General features: G+C 27.7%; 1 protein-coding gene and 1 long non-coding RNA gene across 2 annotated transcripts; both read right to left on the reverse strand.

Moving 5' to 3' along the window:
• Positions 1-1,186: 1,186 nt before the first annotated feature.
• Positions 1,187-3,351, reverse strand: LOC145955221 (uncharacterized). The gene is made up of 4 exons (XR_014431868.1): positions 2,206-3,351; positions 1,996-2,055; positions 1,734-1,905; positions 1,187-1,646 (listed from the first exon to the last, which is right to left on the reverse strand). It is a non-coding gene; the product is annotated as an uncharacterized LOC145955221 (long non-coding RNA).
• Positions 3,352-3,503: 152 nt separating this feature from the next.
• On the reverse strand, positions 3,504-9,336 carry LOC109814654 (NAD(P)-binding Rossmann-fold superfamily protein). The gene is made up of 5 exons (XM_020379130.3): positions 8,986-9,336; positions 6,241-6,422; positions 4,678-4,872; positions 4,403-4,556; positions 3,504-3,979 (listed from the first exon to the last, which is right to left on the reverse strand). Exons 1-5 carry the CDS (start codon positions 9,242-9,244, stop codon positions 3,684-3,686), a joined length of 1,086 nt encoding a protein of 361 aa, XP_020234719.2. The 5' UTR covers positions 9,245-9,336; the 3' UTR covers positions 3,504-3,683.
• Positions 9,337-15,641: the final 6,305 nt, after the last annotated feature.

Here is a 15,641-nt window from a genome sequence, read left to right on the forward strand (position 1 = left end):
CTCATCCCACACCATGCTAGGGTCACGCCCTCCCTGTAGCATCACTTATCCAGGGGTCGTGTCATCCCTAGTCATTAGTATGAGGAACCTCAATCATAATCATATTCACATTCATCACATCTCATCTTATAACTCAATAACATATCACATACACACAACGGATAAGTCCAACAAAATAAGGGTTTCATACACCTCAAGCAATTAACATCTAAATCATCAATTTTTTTATCAAGTGATATAACAATAACATTCATAAATTAATAAAATAATCAATAGAATTATCAATTTAATATAATTTTAACATAAACAGTAAAACCCCCAATTATTCCAAAACTTAACTCACAGGCACATTTCTACAGTTTCGTTCTACCTCTCAGATCAACATTCTTACAAATTAAATATATATTTCTAATCCTCAACACATATAGAATCTAATGGAATCATCAATTTCTCAAACAGAAATAATCGAATTTTTCCCAAAACCTAACTTACAAGCACTTCTCTATAATTTCGTTCTCTCTCCCAGAGCATCATTTTTACAAACAAATCATATATTCGTAGTCCTAAATATATACAGAATCACATAAGATAATTAATTCTCCAAACAGAAATAATTATAAAATTACTTATAACCCTAAGGGCTCTTCCTCTACCCAATTCCCTCATGTAACTCTACATATAAATAATCCCTTTTTCCCCCGTACCTGGATATGTAGAAGCTGAACCTACACAAGATTTGGTTGGTCTCCCTCGCTGGGTTCCCCTCGGTCTAAAGCAGAAAGTAGAGAGAAAAGAAGAGAGAGCAGAAGAAAAGAAATCAGAAAATGAGAGGTGTGCCTTTTCAGAGTGGTAGAGAGCTCAATTTATAGGCCTCAGACTTTGCCGGAACGACCCATTCTGGACCATAAAAACATGGGTAAAAATCACACCCAGAACGGCCCGTTCCCAAACCAGAACAGCCCGTTCTGGTGTGCATTTATTACTCAACTACCATAGCCCGTTCCAAGCCCGTTCCCACTTAGAGTTTAAGGCAGCTTTTAATAGTCTGGAATGGCCCGTTCCAACTTGAGAATGGCCCGTTCCAATTCCGGAACAACCCGTTCCAAGCTACTAATCACATACATTTTGGTAGTTTGGAACGGCCCGTTCCAATTCCGGAACAGCCCGTTCCAAGCTACTAAATCACCCCTATACCTTTATAAAATTATCAAAATACCCTCAATTAAAAATAAATAAATAAATAAAATGAAATAAAAACTGGGGTGTTACGATTTATGACCAAGGTCAAACGGTCAAACCTAATATTTGCAATCAGCTTAAGGCTTTTTGAACATATTCTTGATCTAAATAAACCAACACTCCAGAAAGAAGCAATAAGTATCAGTTTCCATACCTTGTGAGGAATCATAAAACCATTGAAAAGGTTCCACAACATATAAAATGGAGCAGCAATGATCGCAGCGGCATTATGATTTGGTGTGACAGTCGTTGTCATCATTCCATAGAAGGTAAAATATAGCATTGTAAAATACATGAAGAATAAGTACCAAATGAACCTATCAACAGTCCAGACAAAGGAAGCCATGATAGAATATTGTCGAGTATATCATAGCCTATGCGAACACATAAGGGAACTCGATCACAACCTGCAGATTGTAGGATAGCGAGTCAACTTATGGAAACTCGTTGTTTCCATGACTAATTCAAAATGAATGTTATATCTAACAAAATACCTGAGCAAATGCAAATGATAAAGCCGAATACATCCCTGCAGCCCTTTCTCTATAAGAAACAAATCTTTCAACGGAAACAACAGGCTAAACAGCTGTGCCATTTGTTATACTAATGAAGAGGATTGCCGAATACATGGATCCCATGGCATTGAATAGATCTTGTTGCGTCTCCCTGCAAAAATACTAACATGGTTGGTACATAAAGCCTGATTGTTAGAAAACATAAAATATGTCAGCTAAATATAATTGTTAGAGAAGTAACCTCTAGCATCCACGTAGCAGGGTTATATCCATATCTGATCTTTTGAACTCCTTCGATTGCCTACAGAGATATAGATATTATGAATAACATTCAACCATACCACATGATCAGTGAGAGCTAAGAGTGCATCAGCTGACCTCAAAATAACTGATTAGTTCACTAGATTTAGGACCAAGTGGACATAAAGTCATCTCAGAGAGATCAATTTACCAGAATTAAAATTGGAGTGCAGCAACGTGAAGAAATGATAAATGAACTGTCACGATGCCAAATTTGTTGTAGAACAGGTGAATATTGCTATCTTTTCGAACGTATACAACAATTGAAGCTTGAAGATCACGATCAACCTTGAAGTGAGCATTAAAAAATCTTTTTTCCTGTTGTTGAATCCCAATGTTAGAAAATAGAGGACAAATTGCCGGTATTAAGCATCAGAAAACCGTGTAATAATTTATAATAAGGCTAAATGAAATGTGGTATGATTGCAGCAAGTTTCAGAAAGTTCATATCTCTTGCTCGCATGACCCGCTAGGAGATTTACAGTAAAGCGTGACCAGGAGTGTGACAATAGGAACAATTTTTTACACGATTATGTTGTTTTCTAATGTCCATCTCTGTTCTAATCCTGCTGGACTTTGACCGACCCTTGAAAGTTCTTTTGCGTTCTAAATTTGGCCACAAAGTTGGAAGAAACGCAACATCCGAGAGAAGTTTGACCCGCTGAGAAATTTACAATAAGGCTAAATGAAATGTGATATGATTGCAGAAAGTTTCAGAGAGTTCATATCCCTTGCTCGCATGACTCGCTGGAGATTTACAGTAAGGCTAAATGTAATGTGGTGTGATTGCGGTAAGTTCCAAATTAAAAAGTTTATATCTCTTGCTCGCCTGTACTCGTTTCATGCTTACATGCACATCACGACTATCAAACTTACATATCTCTCATATATACCTTACAATAAGTTGCAAAAGTATACGAAGGACAGTTTGGAAAGCTCCGACATGAAGATTATTGGCCTACTTACACTAGTCCAACTTTGTGGCCAAATCTAAAATTCAAGAGAACTTTCAAGGGTGGCCAAAGTCCAACAAGATTAAAACAGATATGGACATTACAGAACAACATAATCAGTTTCTGCCACTATTGATCTTTATTGTTGTATTGAATTTTAATAAATTTATTTAGTTATATTTATAATGTTAATATTCAATAAATTTAATCACTTGATGGTAGCCTCTGAGTTTTGGTAATTGATAAGTGAAAATCGAGAAGAAAAAAAGCCTGAATCTGTAGGCCAGAACGGTCCGTTCCGGATTCAGAACGGCCCATTCTGATTCCACTTTTTATGTGCATTTTTTGAATCCGGAACGGCCCGTTCTGATCCTTTCGTCATGTATTCTTTTTTAACCTGAAACGGCCCGTTCTAAAATCAGAACAGCCCGTTTTATTTAGTTGGAGAAATAAATTTGCACGATTTCTATTTAGATAAATATTTTTTAAAATAGTATTATTTGAGTAAAAAACTCTATATATATATATATTATAATTATAATTAAGCCATAAATAAATACAAACATAACTACATAAACTAAAAAGCATGCCTCATCTATTTTCTCTTCTACACTCCAAAACCTAAGGCACTTCATAAATAAACCAACCTTTTCAGGCAAGCATAACATGATTTCATCTAACATTCACTGTAACACCTAAGTGGTCTAGACATAAGTCTGCACAACTTCTCATTAGAGAGTTCAAATCTTTGTATAGAATTGTTTGATGCATCTCCACATATCTTTTCCTTAGGCATTCCAATCTCCTTAGCCAGGTTCTCAGCCTCACTAAGGGAATCAATCACATGGTCAAAGCAAATGTATCTACCAGAAGCATTGTTGTTCATTGCCTTGAATACACATGCATGAGCTTCAGCCAATTTGGTCACATCCACTGTTGCTAGCAAACCATGAGAGTACATTTCTTGGGCACCTGAATTTGCAATTGTAAAATCTTTAGATTCTATTACATCAACATCAAAAGGAAAATTTTGATCAAGGTAAAATGTGTTTTAAGTTGCTCTATTTTTGGTTAAATTTGGTCTTGTTCCATATTTCTTTAAAAATTGATGAATTTGGTCCTCACATTTATGATAATTGGTGAAATTAGTCTTTCATCCTAACTCTATTAACTTTATTTACTTGTCTGTCACATGTCTGCCACGTTAAGATGTGACAAACAACTAATCATCACATAGCATTTAGCATTAGGAATTAGTTTCACACATTATTTTAGAGATGTGAGGAAAAAAATTATTGCTTTTAAAGTATAAAAACTAATTAAGATCAAGTTTAGTCAAATTCTCTCAAGGATTAAAAACACATTATACCTTAGGTTAATTAATAGTATTATTACCTTTGAGATAAGCAATTGTTGCTGTTGGATTCCTATGGCAAAATTCAGGACCTGTAACTAGAGCTGGACAAATGGTAGTGAGCTTCAAACCCCTTTCATTAGCTATTCTCCAAGCAGCTTTCTCTGCCCTCATCTTGCCCAGTGCATACCAAAGCTGCCATATATTCAAAAGAAACGTCAGGGTCATATAATATATCTCCTACATAAACATGTTATACTCTAGGAAAATAATAGAATATAATCTAAATAAGGTGCAATCATTGTGCAAAGTTTACCTTCTTCTCAATGCAGAATGATTCATTGCTCCAAGAGCCATGACTAATAACAGGTTTAAGGTCTGATTGTGCATTGTCTTGCCACACACAAGCAGATAGCGATGACGTGAACACACATCTTTTTATGGAAGGTGTTCTTGCACATGCTTCCATCACATTCTCAGCAGCTCTCACTTCAATCTCAGCCATGGATTTCTAGATATGAGACACAAGCAATTGCTTAGATATTATGCAGTAACTTTTCTAAATATTTGTTAAGCCATTGTCATAACAGTTAAAATAAGATTTTAATAATCATGTATCGATAGTATAACTGTCAATCAATCAGATATTACTATTGGTAAGACTTTTATTTATTTATTTGTTTTCAGATGATAATATGAAATTACTTTATGTCAACATGAATCATTTATTTTCCTAAAATCTTAAACTAAACACACCCTCTTTCTCAAGCATACCATGATTCAATAGTTGAGATGATGGAAATGTATAGATTTTGTCATATGATGTGCTTAATAAAATCTTTGTACCTTACGGTGTTAGTCAAGGTGGTGGGTCTAGGAATCAATAGTATTTGTAAGACGACTTTTTAGCAAACTATTATTGAATGGACATGACATGTTTTGATGCGAGTAAAAAACCTACTGCTATGCAACACGTGAAGGGGTAATCATGCAATGCAACTACTATTCACAGCCAAGTATTGGCTTGTGGAGGAACACAAGTTCAATAATGCTAACCACTGAGGAGAAAAAGGGTACCATCGATAAAGGGAAAATTGCAGCATTTCAGAATTTTAGTTTTTCTAACATAAATGTTGAAACTGAAATTGATGGCCTGTTTTGGTAGGAGGGCCGAGGGGGAAAATATAAAGGAGAAGAGAAAGAAAATGAGATTTGACTATATTTTCGGTCTCTAATAAAAATATTAAAATTTTCTAAAATTAGTATTTAAGCCAAAATACAGCATATTTTTAGGAACATATATATATATGCTTTAGCGTACGTTTTATTTAATTTATGTTAGAGAAATAATGACATGTCTTTGTTACCTTTCTAATAAAGTTTTTCCGAAAAATAATTTATAGTACATACCAACCATGGTGAACTTAAACACACCTGTACATCTTTTAATGCAAAAAGTCACTAATTCAATGGCGTTGATGTTACCTAACTAAGATGATTATAAAGGCTTAAAATAAAGAGACTTCCCCAAAAGAACAACTATTTGCCAATGACACATGTTTTAGTACATTCCAGATAGGTGGGATGTCACGTCTAGAACAGAAAATTAGTTATAAACGTGAAAAAGTTGGTTCGTAATTTACATATCTTGTACCCTCATCCAAAATTAATGTCTTTTCAGATGCAAAAATTATCAAAATATCTCAAAAATAAAAAAATAAAAAAAAGTTTATTTATTTATTTATTTTATATTTAAAATCAGAATTTTAATTTTAAATAATTTAATTAAAAAATATAATTATTATCACTTGTATCAAGATTAATTGAGAAAAAAAAAAAATATATATATATATATATATATATATATATATATACTTACTGTGTAGCCAGATAGACCTGCAGGGTCGGTAAATGCAGAGGTGTGAAAGACGCCACGACAGCCCTCAAAGGCTTTCTCCAACCCATCAACGTCACTCAGCTTTGCCATTATTACTTGCAATCTTCCTTCTGTAGCCCTCACTTCACCACGCCTCTCCATTTCCCTTAGCTTCTCTATGTCCTCTGCATGTCAACATCAATCAACAACCCTTCTTAACTACCATCCTCCACAACCATGCCCAACACTAAGAATTGCATCATTTATGCTTCTCTTTATTTAGTTTAACCTCCATATTATATTACTATTAGACCAAACCTAAACAGCTTTTAATGCACCACTCTTATAGTAAAAAAATAGTAAAAAATCTAAGAATATATATAAACAACATTTCTCATCTTACAAGTCAATTTTATAAGATTGAATTAGACTTAAATCTATGATTCTAAGAACTTCACTACACTTTCATTTGCTCTTACTTTAATATATAGTGTTTTAATTTTAGTTTTACACCCAAATGAATCTTAATGATTAAATTGGAGTAATACACGTGAGATTCTAAGTTGTAATTTTTGTACACAAAAAACATGATCAGTTTTTATCAACAAAATCAAATTCAATGTAAACAGTTTATACACATGTCGGCTCTTTGCATAAGGATGCAAACAAATATGAACTTTTTAATATGTATAAGAGACATTCAATAATTGACTTATTGTTGAGATTAATATAGAGAACCCATAAAAAGTTATATAGTTTAAGGATGTGAAAATAATTATGAGTGCATTGTACTACCGAAATAATAGGTTTGTTTGTAAATGAAATAAATAGTTTTTTTTTTTTTTTTACTTTTTTATATTTGTATCTAAATGACTTGTTTTGAAAATAAATAATTTTATACTTAAAAAAAATTAATTTCTTTCTACTTCTTAAAAACTTTCTTTAAAAAATACTTTTTTTTATAATCTGTTTTTTTTTTTAAGTTGAACAAACTGGGCAATATGTGAAAGTGAAATCAAGAAATTAACCTATTAATTCCATCTGGTGTTATCAATTAGGAAAAATTTCGGTCACGCTTTTTAAGTTAAATGAAATTATATTGAATATTTTAACATTATTTTAATAACTGAATCCGAAATAAGGAAGAAAAAAAAACGTTGTGTTAATATTATTGTAAGAATTAACAAAATTTTATATAGCGTAAAAATAGGGAAGATGATTTAGTAAAATTTTATGAAACGCTTACTCCAAGGATATAACTGTAATTTCTCTATATAAATTAATGGAGGAAAAAGAACATGTTATTTTTAATTCATAGCTTCTTGCAACACTCTTTTGGTTTTATTGTGACCGTACACTATATACTTAATCCCACCACAATAAAGTACTAATATATAATTAAAATATCCAAGATCATAGAAACTATAATATATTAATATCAATATTAGATTTTGATCGTCATCTCATTGGCACATATGATGAGTCCTTATTCAAAATTGTACACTAGAATATAGCCAACGTGGTCGGCATAATCATCATATAAAAAAAAATGAAGTTGACATTTTCCATACATAGAATAACATTATCTAGGAACGACTCACAAAATTAATAACTATCACTGATTATTTTGGTTAATATTTGATTAAATTGGCTAATATAGTAAACATGGACATCAAATTGCCAACTAAGCACAATTTTCTGACACACATAGTTTGTCACGTACGAAAACGATCAAATACAGTGAATCATCACATCAATAGTATTCATAAAAATAAATGCCAATAACACTGTTTTTTGTCTTATTATTATGTAAAGTTATTTAAACTTTCACAAAGCATTTTAAATTCATAAAAAGAAACATATATTTAACAAAAATGGTGAGTCAATCCCCAAAAGTCCTATTACTATACGGTACTCTCACATGCACTGCCTCAGAATTATTTTTTATTAAATAACAATATGACAATATGTTTTAATAAACTAGAGATTTTTTTATCTCACGAATTTCTCAATTAGTTACATTAAAGAAACTTATAAAGTAATTCCCTTCAGATGCCCGTAATAATAATATGTAATTAAAAACAATTAATAGCATTAATTTACACCCTTTTACCATCAGTCTTTAACCAAATTAGGAACAATATGGGGTGTATCTTCTAAACAAATTAAGCGTTGAAAAATTGAATTTAACTACTGTTTATTGATTTTTCCTCTCTCCTCTCTCTGTTCCTACTCCCTATCGTACCTACCCAGATAATTTTGATCTTTGCAAAAGTAATTTATAACAAGAAAATTATCATTGCCACCAACTCGTATACTTTAGATTATTATTCAAAGAATCAAAGTTAGCTCACACCCTGAATTTACCCAATAAAACAAAACATATTTTGCTCAAATTCATAGTTTAAGGAAGGGAAAAGGGAAGAAAAATTAACAAACATACTCTTTAAGCAAAATAAGGATGAAGTTCAAAAAACTAACTCATAATCTTGTTCCAAGTTACTTTAGCCATTTATTTTTTTTTAGTATTTTTCATTGAATAAGTGCTTATTGTTGAATTGAATTGTTAAGAAGATATATATGAAGAAGTATTAAAGTCGTCCAAGTTTAAAATATAATTTCAAATGGGTGTCCAAAGAAGATACACTACATCATCGTTATAGTCTAGGAAAAATGTGACATATGATGATGTTTTATTAGACACGAATACGAGGAAAGATGAGAATATTGGTTAGTGATTTATATTACCTTGGTTGTCAAGGGTGATTCGGAGAGAGTAACCTAAGAGCAAGAGGTGGTTGAGCAAGGCGAGGCCAAGGTAGGAAACACCACTAGTGACACAAAGAAGGGTTCCCTTTTCATCGTGATGGTCAAAAGGAGGAAGAAAGGTGTTGGTTTTGCATCCCTCGTCGTCTTTCCGGCGGTGGATGGCGGCGACGGCCACCAGGCTGCCGCGGAAGGCCTCCAGATCCGCCATGCTGCTCTCCCACGTGCCAAGGACACCCATTATTTGGACCAAAGTTTATGGGGATATAATATATGTATGAATATGAAATATTTAGAATATAGTGTAGGAGAAGGTTTGGGTTTGGAAATGAAAGTGAAATGGAAATAGCGATTTATAGAAGGATTCAGTGTGGTAAAGGGTGAAGTGATACGTGTAACGTGTTGCGTCACTTTACCGTCAAAGTCTAAGTCCAGCTTGGCGGGTCTGACATGGGAGATTAATACTAAGGAGTTGCTACGGGTACATTATTTTTTTATATATATTTTTAAATAAAATATATTTCATGTAATTATATATACATTTAATGATTATCTACAATGAATAAAATTAATTTAATGTAGAGTTAAAATTTATATATAATATATTAAGTGTGATTTTTTTATTTTATTGTAATTTTTACTCGTCAAAATAAGATTTAATGGTCACGTTACGCAATTGTGAATTTTTTTTGGTTGTGGGTGCATAGCTTGTGTTTTCCATTATAAATACATATTCAATTCTCACCGATAAAACATAGGCAACATTCATACTTTATTCAAACATCAACTAAGAATTTAGATGAGACGCAACAAATTTACTCCAAAAAATAATACTTATTTAATAACGATTTTTCAACAACTGGTCTCAAAAAGCACTACACTAATATCCAAATCATAAGATTTCCAACTTTCCAAAGCATTCCTTCTTTTAGTTCTAAGTCAATCAACATACCTAAATATTTATAGTATTCTCATCATCAACACTTCAACATATTAATAAATTATGTTTAAAACATTATTAACATCAACATTGATCTATATGCATTACCCTTAGTTAATGTATGCAAATATATCAACATAAAATAATTTATAACATACCAATGCATCTTAACAATTCAACCATACAACCATTTATATATGGTATCCTTGATTAACATATATAGAGCAATTATCACCAATAAACATACAACGTGTAATAGATTCACCAAGCATATTCATGTTCACAATTTCATCATATAAATAACAAAAAAAAAATTCTAAGCAACTCGCGCCTAGCACTACACACCTTGCATCTAACGCTATTGAGGCAAAAAGTTTGCGGCCTCGTCCACACTTGGTGTCGTACAATTCGTGCCCGACGTGGATTAGATAGAGACTTTTTAGACATTTTAAATTAAAGGTAAATTTATTTTTAATTCTTTATGTTTAAAATCGATCTTTTTAGTTATGTAATTTTAAAAAATATTATTTTACTTTTTATACTCAAATTTTGTTAAAAATTTCGTCAAATATTATTATATAAAATTTATATACTAATTTTTTTGTTAATAAAAATATTATATTAAATTCAATTAATACTATATAACAATTTCTCACTTTTAGATATATTATTAGTGATCTGAAGAACTAAAATAAAATTTTTAAAATTTACAGAAATTAAAAATAATAATTTTAAATTTAAAAGACCAAAAATTAATTTATCTTAAATTTAAAAGACTAAAAATATATTTAAATCTAATTTTTATCAATAAAAAAGTGTCCCTATCTTCTAATGTTAGCGCAAATGTATTCAATTATTATTATTCATTTTAAATATTAGATATAGGCTTTATATGTTTGTATTTTTTTTTATAATAAAAGTGCTCTTATTTAATATATATATATATATATATGTAAACATAAATAATTAGATTTTTAAAAATTAATAAGAAAAAGTATTGTTTTCACAAACAATAATAAATAATTTCTAAGAAATATTATAAATAATTATCGTAAAAGAAAAACTTATTCAAACTAGTACTTGGCTAAATTTCCAAGCTCCCAGTCGTTTTCCTACCATTAATGAGATGACAGCATATATTGAAGGGAAACGTTACTTACATCTACCTAACATGCATATTTCTAATATTTAACATATAAAATATTAAGTTAAATAATAAATATATTCGTGTTCAATATTTGTTGTACGTGAAAATTTGTTTAATTAGTTACAATTACAATATTATTAGCGAAATTATTTTTTAAACACGTGAGTTGAAAAAAATCCAAGAGACGAATAGTTTTTCCTAATACTTAATATGATAATTTTAAAAAAAAATTAATTTGAAAACTCTTAGATTAATCGTTATTTGATGATTTGATGAACTAAAGTTTTGGAAAGGAATAGGATGTTTATTTCAAAATCAGAATATGTCACGAATTTGGACAAGGAATATTTATATTAATATTTATAAATTGAATAAGCTATAGCAATGAAATTTTGAAAAGTCTCCACGAATTTATACAAAGAGAATACAGATTAAAAAGAAATAATCGTCTTTTTCAAAAATAAATAAATAAATCAATCATGTAGTAATATGCTAATTTACTTTTTCTTTTCAATTTAGTCTTTCATTTTTTTATTTTCGTTGTTTATCTTTTTCTTATATATATATATATATATATATATATATATATTAAAAAGAAAAAATCCAGTTTGTAAATTTACTATTTACTTATTATTTATATATATATATATAAAATAAATGCATAACTAATGTAATATAATATAAATAATTACTCAAAAAATAAAATTAATATTAATGAAATTTAATATATTATACTTAAAGGTTTAACTACTAACAATAGAAAATAGAGCTATATATAATTATCTAAATAAATGTACAATACTATATATGGATATATACACAATACTATATATATGTGTAAAATTTAAACATTAATAAAGAAAATAAAATAACCATATACAAGTATATAAATATGTATAATAAGTTATTATTGAAAATAAAAATCTTAAATTATTAATTAAACAACAATTAAACTAATTAGTTATATCAAAGTAATCCAACAAAATAATAACAAGTTAATTATCTTTCAGCATGACATTACAAAATTAAATTTTACCTGCTAGCCTAACCTTACTCTATTCTTAAATAAATATGATTATTTCAGTTCGATCACAAGCAAACATAAAGGATAAACTAGTATTCAATGAATAAATATATAACAAATATAAAAAAATATATAACTATATTACCATCAAATTTTAAAAGTTTTTTTTTTTGTCATCAAACTATTTCATTATATAATTAACTTTTATGTTAGCATATGTATTTTGACTATAAAATATAATTATAATTATGTATTAAAAAGATAAAAATTACAATGATAATTACATATAATAAATTTTTTAATTAACAGATAAAAATAAACAATTTTATCTTTTAAAATATACTAATTTTTTAATCAACGTGTTATTAATGTAAAGTGTTTGTCTATTTTATTAGTAACTAATTTATGTTAAACACTTTTAATTGAGTCTACTCTTTTAACTTCATTTCTTTTATTCTCGGTAGTTGAGTTCAATTACATAAATCATGTATTGGTTTTATTCTCGATAGTTGACTTAATTATTATGTGAGGAAGCATTTGTTATGATTAAAGACCTATGATTTCCCTCTATTATTGGTGGGTTCCATGCTCACTTTTTCTTAGTGTTGTTCAACCTGTTTTCTACTTTCGTGGACTCATACAAAGAACCTCTCACAGTTTTAACAGTTATTATAATATAATCATTTCAAAGAGTTAATGGAAGGTGCCCTGTTTTAACCTTTACCCATAGTTTTCTTATAACCATTTACTATAACACTAATAATTTTATTTTGGCATATATATAACACTATTCATTATCTACTTTCTTTTTTATTGAAAATGTTACATCACTGAAATGACTACCTAATAGTGCTTACTAAGTATGTATGAGAATTTAAAAATAGTTAATTTGACCAAATAACCATATAATGCAAAAAAAAATTATTAGTTTTAATCTTAGTCATGTATTTGATTTGATTTATATAGTTGAGATTCATTCATCTCACATGATATGTTAGTTTTTTTTATATTTATTTATTTATATAAAGTATAAACGATATTGATTATAAAATCTTATTATAAATGATCAAAATTAAAACACATAAGTCATGACATAACTTTTTAAAGTATTATATTTAGTTACATGTATTAATTATTCTTGATAATGTATATATTTTTTCTAATCCATTACAATTTAATTAAGTGTCATGAACACAAGATTTACAATAATTTACACACATTACTCAATTAATTAAGTTAATTCTCTTTGATTGATCATATATGTATATATTTTTTCTACCTAGAATTATTGCGTTTAATAACTTATGTTTTATGTAAAATTTTAACAATCCAATCATTGAATTTAATGTTCTTAATTAATACATAGATTAAATTTGCAAATTTTTAAAAAATTTGAAAATCATTTGATACTTCGTTTCATTAATTCAAATCAATGTATAAAATAATTTTATGATTATTTGCCAATTTGAATTAATGAAATGAAGTATCAACTAATTTTTTTATTTTTTAAAATTTATAGAGTTGATATATGTATTAAGAACTTTAAATTCAACGGTTGCATCGTTGAAATTTAATGTAGAACATGAGTTATTGAACGCAGTAAGTCTACCTAAACTTATTTTTGGAGTAAATGAATCCCTCTCTCTATATATATAATTCCCCCTTCTACTTTAATATATAAAAATAGTGCTTTCACCAGATATTTTGATATTTATAATTATTTTTATTTAAAATTCTTACATGTTAATTAAACGAAAATGAAGTTTTAATTAATTTTTTCAATAATAATATTTTGTAGTTGAAATTTTCTTAGTGTCAATTAATTTAGTAAGGATTTATATATATATATATATATATATATATATTCAATTCTAACATTTAATTTAGTATGGATTTTCTTTTTCATTTTTATCCTTCATATTTAAATAAATTTAAATAAAGTTTCTCATTTATCACCTCCTTTATCATTACAGTTTTTATTTTTACTTTCATCCATATATTTGATCCTTAATTAAAGGATAAAACGATAAAAGTTTAAATTCAAATAAAAACTAACACTATAATTTAACAGTTGTTATCTAAAATATATTAATACTAAAATTTTAGTTTGTATAATGTAGAGATAAAATATTTATTATATATAATTAAAAATTATAATAAATTATATATATAAATAAATACTATGTTTGAATATAAATTATATTTAAAATTTTTATAAATAGATATTTTTAAGTATATAAGTTATATTTTAAATTTATAATAAAAAAATTATATTATAATATAATATCATTTTTAATTATTGATAATTATGATAAATAAAAAATTGACTTAAATAAGAAGTTAATTTTTTTTAAATTCTCTCATTGAAGAAAAATATTTAAAAATATTTTCATGTAAGATAGAAATTCATGTTTAATTTATATAGTTAATTTTTATATTTATTTTTTTTCTATTTTAAATTTCTTAATGAATTCAACACTTAATTCTACCAAATATTTTTAATTTAATAAGCTAACTTTTTCAGCTAAAATTTATTTTTTTAGTTTTTAATTTTATTTTTAGCTAGCTTGCTAACTATTGTATATTTTAAAACATAATCATAGATTTTCAAAGGAGAAAAAATCTTATTAATCTCTATTTAATTTTTTAAACCATATTAAAATAAAGAATAGTTCTTTTAAGAACACGTATTTACCAAGTATAATTAATCAAATATTTAAGATAGTAATGAAATGGTTGTAATAAAATTTATAATATATTTTTACTTTTATATTTTACTTTCATTTTTAATTAAAAATATTTAATAAACTTCGTATTGTGCTAGAATTGTTCTAAATTGAAAGTATATATACTTTAGGAGATGAAAGAGTTGAACTTGGAAGATTCCCTTAATTCATGTTTTAAAATTTCGGTAAAAGTATTGAAATAAAATTAATTATTAAACACTAAAAAAGTTGATACTTATCCTTAATCATAAAAAATATTAAAAAAATTGTAACACAATATTGCAAGAAATAGATTGTAATTATAATTGAAACAGGTACTAATCATGTAGCTAGGTAGCATATATCAATAATAGAATAGTGAGTTGGGTCATGGTCAATGGTTATAACGTAAGTGCATACATGTTGTTATTCAATTCACATCAAATGTTTTAATAGCTCCCTTTTGGCTTATGTTTACACAAGAAGAACAAGTAGGAAGAGCACCACCTTAAAGGAATCGAAATTTTTTCAAGTTAACTAATCGTTTTGTTTCAAGTCTTAAATATGTAAGTGTATTAAATATTTAAATAATAATTTTATTATTTATAATAATTTTATTCAATTCAAGTCTTAAATATGTAACTGTATTAAATATTTAAATAAAATTTTTATTATTTATAATAATGTTATTCAATTCAAACCTAATTTTCTATGATAAAAAATATGCGATATACAAAAAATAAAAATAAAAAATCGTTAAAACTTATTTAAATATTACATGATTCATGTCCCTTTCTTTCATAGTCATGAATTTAAAAATTC

Source organism: Cajanus cajan, chromosome 2 (genome assembly GCF_000230855.2).
Source record: "Cajanus cajan strain Asha chromosome 2, NIPB_CcT2T_4, whole genome shotgun sequence".
Taxonomy (NCBI): Eukaryota; Viridiplantae; Streptophyta; class Magnoliopsida; order Fabales; family Fabaceae; genus Cajanus; species Cajanus cajan.

Coding starts and splice junctions, on each gene's coding strand:
- LOC109814654 (XM_020379130.3), bottom strand. CDS start 9,244: ATGGGTGTCCTTGGCACGTGGGAGAGCAGCATGGCGGATCTGGAGGCC. Junction 6,423..8,985: donor AATCACCCTTGACAACCAAG/GTAATATAAATC, acceptor GTTGACATGCAG/AGGACATAGAGAAGCTAAGG. Junction 3,980..4,402: donor AACAATTGCTTATCTCAAAG/GTAATAATACTA, acceptor TTGCAAATTCAG/GTGCCCAAGAAATGTACTCT.